At 37.6% G+C, this 7,500-nt stretch overlaps 1 protein-coding gene across 2 annotated transcripts in view; it reads right to left on the reverse strand.

Annotated features, from left to right (window-relative positions):
• LOC135209569 (protein Aster-A-like) overlaps positions 1 to 2,497 on the reverse strand; it is a 241,158-nt gene extending 238,661 nt beyond the window's left edge. The window contains exon 1 of one of the 2 annotated variants that reach the window (XM_064242236.1): positions 2,153 to 2,497. In XM_064242236.1, coding sequence (XP_064098306.1) covers positions 2,153 to 2,253 — 101 coding nt within the window. In that variant the 5' untranslated portion in view covers positions 2,254 to 2,497. The remainder of the gene's footprint in view (positions 1 to 2,152) is intronic. The other variant, XM_064242237.1, reaches the window with a different exon arrangement.
• Positions 2,498 to 7,500: the final 5,003 nt, after the last annotated feature.

The following is a 7,500-nucleotide window of genomic DNA, read 5'->3' on the forward strand; positions in this document are numbered from 1 at the left end:
AAATAAAAACGACCTTTATGGAATAAACGCTCTGCTGTGTCCTATATTGCCCCTCTGCTTCGTTCATTCGGTAGCATCGTTGAACGAATAAAACTGACGTTTTTATTATTATTATGACACTGAATGCTGGCTAGTATGTGGATGGCGGTGAATGCAGGAAAAATGTGTTTCCCCATATATATATATATATATATATATATATATATATATATATATATATATATATATAATATATATATATATTATATATATATATATGCAAAACCCCTGCGAAATTATAGTAGTGATGATGATGATGATGAGGTGATGACTACATCATCTCGTCATCGTCAGTCTTTGGAATTCTATTCCCGCTTCCCGTTTTCCCCGAATCATACGCCTTCCATCGTTTCGAGAGGTTTGGTCGCCTGCACAATTGTTCTGTGCATTAGCACAGTGAATAGCAGTAGTACCTCATTTAAACAGAATGAGTTTCTAACATAAATTTTATTCAAATGGCTACTGAACGATGAGGGCAGACAGTCCTTGATGGCTTTTAACTATTTATGTAAATATATATATATAATATATATATATATATATATATATATATATATATATATATATACATATATATATATATATATTGTGCATATTGTATATATATATCATAATATATATATATATATATATATAGTATATATACATAGTATTTACATAAAGAGAACAATTATGCAAGCGATCGAGCTTCTCGCAACGATGGAAGGCGTATGATTCGGGGGAAAAGGGAAGCAGGAATAGAATTCCAAAGCCTGAGGTACAACTTCTCCGACGTATTCCTCCCTAAGAGGTGGTAATGTTGACCTTGACCTCATTTATGGGGTTTATGAATGAAGTCAGTGGGTTCTTATGTTGCGAGTGAGTTCCTTGGGGGCTTCCTATACTCTTGTTTTTTTTCATCGGTCCATCCGCCTGTGGTGTTTTTGTATGGTAACACTGCGTCTTGGGCTTTAGACAGGTACATTCAGTTTCGCATACAGTAAATTATTAAAACACTTTTCAGTTGCAAATGTACACCCAGATATCCTTTTATTTACCTAAAACTTACGCATATCGTAACTATCTAAAGCCCGGGACGCAGTGTTACCATACAAAAACACCACAGGCGGATGGACAGATGAAAAAAAACAGAGTATAGTGTGTGGTGGCAACTGAAGCTCAAATTGAGAGGCATCACTCTCTCTTAACACCCAAATGGAGAAGCATTACTTTCTTCCCATATCGTGACGTCACAACCTACTGGTGCTTTCGCCCAGTCTCCTCGAGAGAGTCCTGCTGAAGTCTCGGCTCCGTTTCCTAGGGTACTCCTGCAGGATAATCTTCCCAAGGGCGCCGTTTTTCTTCGCCCAGCTGTTGTAATCTCGTTGCTGTCTCCTTTCCTCTGTGACAATCGCCTTTTCCACGTCTGGACAGCAGGTCTGCCACCTTCCAGTCCAATGTAGGTTTACAGGGCATTGCTCTCCTCAAGGAATTGCTTTCCTCATAAGCAATTCCTATTCAGCACGAAAGCAAGTGGGGCATCCATTACCTTTATCTTACAAATCCCCGTACCTTTCCTTAATTAAACCTCAATTGTAGCAATGTTGCTCTATCTATTTACACTTAAAAGACAGATATTACACCATTAACTCACGGCTATCACCATAACAACAAGGACTCTAGAGAAGAAAGACAACACAGCAACCTACTATGCTATCAAAGATTTCTCAAGGTTAAAGTCCCTAGCATATAGTATATCTATATTTGTTCATTTACTTTCGAACTGATATATATATATATATATATATATATATATATATATATATATATATATATATCTATATATATATATATATATATATATATAAAGTATAAAATGCCCATTAAGACACCCTGATTTAAAGCTAAGGACTACAGCAGTGTTTCAATGGGCTTTTTTATATTTGAGACGTATCCTGTTTTAACGGAAGAATTAATTAAATATATATATATATATATATATCTATATATATATATATATATATATATATATATATATATATATATGCATATGATAAAATCTATTACACAATATATCAACAGAAACTAAAAGAAGCGAGAGAAATCTCCCTTCTCCTACTTCTTCTTCTCTTACCTCCTCTGCTTCTTCTTCTTCTTGTTCTCCTCGGCCTGTAACTTGAGGAGCTTCTCGACGATCTCCTGCACGTCCGGAGTCCTATTGGCTTTGTCTGCCATTTTCCCTCCCCTGAAGGACTGCCGATCCTACGCTAGGATCTTCGGGTGCCTCAGATGAATCACGCACCCCTCTCCTTCCCTTTTTCTCTCTCTCCTTCAGGCGTCTTCAGAGGGGCGTGGCGATCCATTTTCGTAATGTTACCTTCGACGCTTCTAAAAGGTCTTCGATAACGTCTTCTGACGTTTCACTTCGTGTTTAAAGTTGTATCTTCGGTTTGTCTTTGCTTTTCCAAGTTATTTCATTTCTAATATAACAAATATTAACAATGTTAAAAAAAAATATTAGGCGTAATGGAATCTTTTACACGAATTTTATCGATTGTATACCGGGGTTGTTAAATTTGCATCTTAACTTTTTTTATTTGCTTTTCCAAGTTATTTCATTTCGAATATAACAAATATTAACAATGTTAACAAAATATATAGCTTAACTGTATCCTTTACACGAATTTTATAGATTGTATAATGTGTTAAATTTGCATCTTAACTTTTTTCTTTGCGTTTCCAAGTTGTTTAATTTCTAATCTAACAAATATTAACAATGTTAAAAATAATACGCTTAACGGTATCTTTGACAGGAATTTTAGCGATTATCAAAGGCTTACGAAGAGATCACACAGCAAAGTTGAATCATTTCTGCTCATTCCACTTATATATCACTTTTATTAATAACTTGCGATAACAGGAGAGTGTTTTAGAGACGAATTTCACATACTACGTAACGGAACCATTTATTGTAATACAATTAAACTAGCATACAGGAATACCCCCCAAAAATGAACTTAATTCCAGGTACGTAATTCCACTTCCTCCCCACCCTTGTGATATTCTGTAAGCTGTGTGTGTGTGTGTGTGTGTGAGAGAGAGAGAGAGAGAGAGAGAGAGAGAGAGAGAGAGAGAGAGATGGGTTTCTCATGTTTGTGTGTTTAATGTTGGAAAATAGCTTACGACTTCAAATGGTAATTGTGAACAATGTATTGAAGGTGTTCGTTTTGTTATCTTCAATTGTCTGACAATAGTAAGGTAGTTGAATACAATCAATTAGAAATAGCGTGCATTAAAGGGGAATAATATAATAGTACTTCGGGAAAGAATTGCTTACAATGCAAAACTTGTTAGGTGTGACACTAAATCCCTACAATTGCGCAATCCATAATAATAATAATAATAATAATAATAATAATAATAATAATAATAATAATAATAATAATAATAATAATAATAATAATAATAATAATAATAATAAATAGAGGTACGTCTCCCAGTCCTACTTCTAAAATTAAGTTTATGATCCGTTTGTGTAAAAATATCTCTCAATTTTTTTTACTAATTTTCTTTTACACAGGATTTCAAACATGCAGAATGATTACAGATTTACATCATCAACTCTACACGCATGTATTTCCACCAATTACAGTGATATATCCATTTTTACACAGCTCCGATGTAATGTACACCAGTTAAATTACTTTCATTTGCTAAATGCACTCCTTCCATTCGTACTGATGACAGTATATTAGTATATTTACTCCGTCCACTGTGCATGGCATGACCATCAATTATATCAACTGAAATTAGTGAAAATTCAAGTCAGTTACATGACTTCAATCCACCGCTTTCATTTCCTGCAAATCTTATGCCTACTTTTACAATACCAAAACAATACCTAATTTAATCTAATAATGATCTTATTGAGTGGATAGCTCGAGAAGAGAGAGAGATAAGGAGAGAGAGAGAGAGCGGAGAGAGAGAGAGAGAGAGAAGAGAGAAAGAGAGAGTATAGAACAAGAGAGAGAGTAAAACGTGTATAAGAGAGTAGGGAGGAGAGAGAGAGAGAGAGAGAGAGAAGAGAGAGAGAGAGAGTATAGAACAGAGAGAGAAAGAAAAAAAGTGCATAGAAGAGAGAGAGAGATAGACTAGTTAGAGAGAGAGGAGAGAGATAGAGAAGAGATGTGATAGAAGAGAAAGGAGAAAAAAAGTGTATAGGAAGAGATGATAGGAGAGAAGAGAGGAGAGAGAGAGAAGAGAATAGAGAGGAGAGAAAGAAACAAAAAAAAAGGAACGCCAAAAGACAACCTCTCCACGACCCACACACACATACACACACACACTTTTTACGTAACTCGTCCCACAAGACAAAGTCAACCGAGACACCTAAAACCACAACAAGTAAGGAACACAGAAAGGAACAAGAAGTAACGAACGCGGAAAGGAGCCTGTTCCTCAGAGGACCTTACGTAGCAATTAAAAGAACGCCGTTAATTATCTCTCAAGACGGAACTTTTCCTCCTAGAGCTCAGTGTTACCTCATCGTTGGAAGGACTTGAGAAACTGAACTATATATTAATTAGCGTTCTCTCTCTCTCTCTCTCTCTCTCTCTCTCTCTCTCTCTCTCTCTCTCTTGTTGTGACGCCAGTTTTAGTAGCTATCAAATCAATCTCTCTCTCTCTCTCCTCGTCATCTCGTCATCTCTCTTTTGTTTCATTTCATAATAACTAAACAGCACTGGGCTATATTAAATGGTAAATTAATCTCTCTCTCTCTCTCTCTCTCTCTCTCTCTCTCTCTCTCTCTCTCTCTCTCTTCATAGTGTCTAAAACACTGGACTGTATTAAACAGTAATTTCTCTCTCTCTCTCTCTCTCTCTCTCGGGGTTTCCTCTCTCTCGTTCTCTCTCCTCTCTCTCGTTGTAAGGCCAGTTTTAATAGCTTCCTCTGTCTCTGTCTCTCTCTCTTATTGTAACGCCAGTTTTAGTAGCTTCAATCAATCTCTCTCTCTCTCTCTCTCTCTCTCTCTCTCTCTCTCACCATCGCTTTACTAATGTCAGGTCTGACTCTCAACTCATTTAAGAGTGAAAACCCACTCCTCTGTCTTCATTTACTAAGGCATAATCATTCAGGAAAACTATCCATTTATTTGTGTCTCTACTCACATATTGAGGAACCATATACATATCAATCTATCTATCTATCTATCTATCTATCTATCTATCTATCTATCTATCTATCTATCTATGTATTTCTCTATACACAAGCGGATATCACAGGAAAATGACAGGCAGAAGTTCAGCACTGAACTTCTGCCTTCCTGTCATTGTCCTGTGGTATTCGCTTACATACTGAAGTCACGTTCATCTACTGTGATTTTTAAGCATATACATAGATACATAAATGCATACACACACACAAACACACACACGCACATATATATGTGTGTGTGAGTGTGTGTATACACGTGTGTGTTTGTATACTAAAATTTAAGTGGTAGATGTCAATCAAAAATAATACCTCCTCTTCCATTCGCATTGACTCACCACAATAATCTTTTCATCTCCGTTTCTCGTCGTCTACGCTTAACCTCCTCTCTCTCTCTCTCTCTCTCTCTCTCTCTCCGTTCACCACCACCATTCCTCCATCCCCCTCCCCCTCTCTCCTTCTCTCTCTCTCTCTCTCTCTTCTGTCTATCTCACTCTCCCTCAAACCCGTTCTCTCTCCTCGCTTGCACGTTGGATCGATGGCGAGTAGAGGAAACCCAGGAGAGAGAGAGAGAGAGAGAGAGAAAGAGAGAGAGAGAGAGAGAGAGAGAGATCTACGCACAGCAAAAGATTATCGCTCGTTTTTTAAAACTATATTTATGCGTTGGATTTCAAGGCGGTATACGCGCTCATTTTTATGGACAAATCGCGTAAAATAAAAAGGAAGGAATATAAAAAAAAGGTTGGAAACGTATTCACAGAATCGTATTTTATTTATTTATTTATTTATTTATTTATTTGTTTACTTTATCCAATTTTTTCCTAGGAGAATACTTGTCTCCATTCACAAAGTTGCCGAATTTTGTAGTCGACAAACCGAGTCGAACCCACTGACCCTGCTCATGCATGCCCCTTGCTCTACCACTGTGGCATGGTTTGCTCTCTCTCTCTCTCTCTCTCTCTCTCTCTCTCTCTCTCTCTCTCTCTCAAAAGAGAAAAAAACCACAGACACACATTCCACGGGGTCGCATTTGACATCCAAAAACGGACCCTGGAAACAGATATTCATTCCCCAAATCCGCTGAGCTGCTCCGCTTTGACAAAGCGATTTGATTGGTATATGACTCTTCATTCCGGCTGTAAGAATCCATCTTTGGCATCCATCTTTGTTTTTCGAGGGACTGACAGAACCTGTAAAAATCTATCGTTGGCATCCATCTTTGTTTTTCGAGGGACTGACAGAACCTGTAAGAATCCACCTTTGGCATCCATATTTGTTTTTCGAGGGACTGACAGAACCTGCAAGAATCCATCTTTGGCATCCATCTTTGTTTTTCGAGGGACTGACAGAACCTGTAAGAATCCACCTTTGGCATCCATATTTGTTTTTCGAGGGACTGACAGAACCTGCAAGAATCCATCTTTGGCATCCATATTTGTTTTTCGAGGGACTGACAGAACCTGCAAGAATCCATCTTTGGCATCCATATTTGTTTTTCGAGGGACTGACAGAACTTGTAACAATCCATCTTGTTTATCGAGTAACTGACAGAACCTGTAACAATCCATCTTTGTTTTTCGAGGGACTGACAGAACCAGAGAACTCTGATAATTGCAATTTATCGCATTTTTACCATTTCCATCGGGGAAGATTGACTACTTCGAGTCTACCCAACTTGCCGAGATTTTGATAATGATGTCTGGTCATGGAAGAGAGAGAGAGAGAGAGAGAGAGAGAGAGAGAGAGAGAGAGAGAGAGAGAGAGATGGGAGGAAGCTGTAATCTACCTACCTACCTAAATCCAAACTATCTTTTTCAACCTTAAACGATTGCGTGAAAATATGTCTCTACCAAACGTCATATCTATCTTCTTAACTACCTATCTTTCTTCCCATATCTATCTATCTATCTAGCTACCTATCTATCTATTTAAAGGTCACCCCTCTTCATTCCACCTCGATTGACACTATTGACTCACCCTTGATTTGCTCTCCCTTGATTTGCTGTCCCTTGATTTACTCTCCTTGAATTACTCACCCTTGATTTGCTCGCCCTTTATTTTTCTCTCCCTTGATTTACTCACCCTTTGATTTGCTCGCCCTTGATTTTGGCTCTCCCTTGCTTTGCCTCCCTTTATTTTTCTCTTCTCTTGTTTTGTTTCGCCCTTGATTTTCTCTCTCTTGAATTACTCACCCTTGATTTGCTCTCCCTTGATTTGCTCTCCCTTGATTTGCTCTCCCTTGATTTTCTCTCTCTTGAATTACTCACCCTT

The sequence above is a fragment of the Macrobrachium nipponense genome, chromosome 38, assembly GCF_015104395.2.
Source record: "Macrobrachium nipponense isolate FS-2020 chromosome 38, ASM1510439v2, whole genome shotgun sequence".
Lineage (NCBI taxonomy): Eukaryota > Metazoa > Arthropoda > Malacostraca > Decapoda > Palaemonidae > Macrobrachium > Macrobrachium nipponense.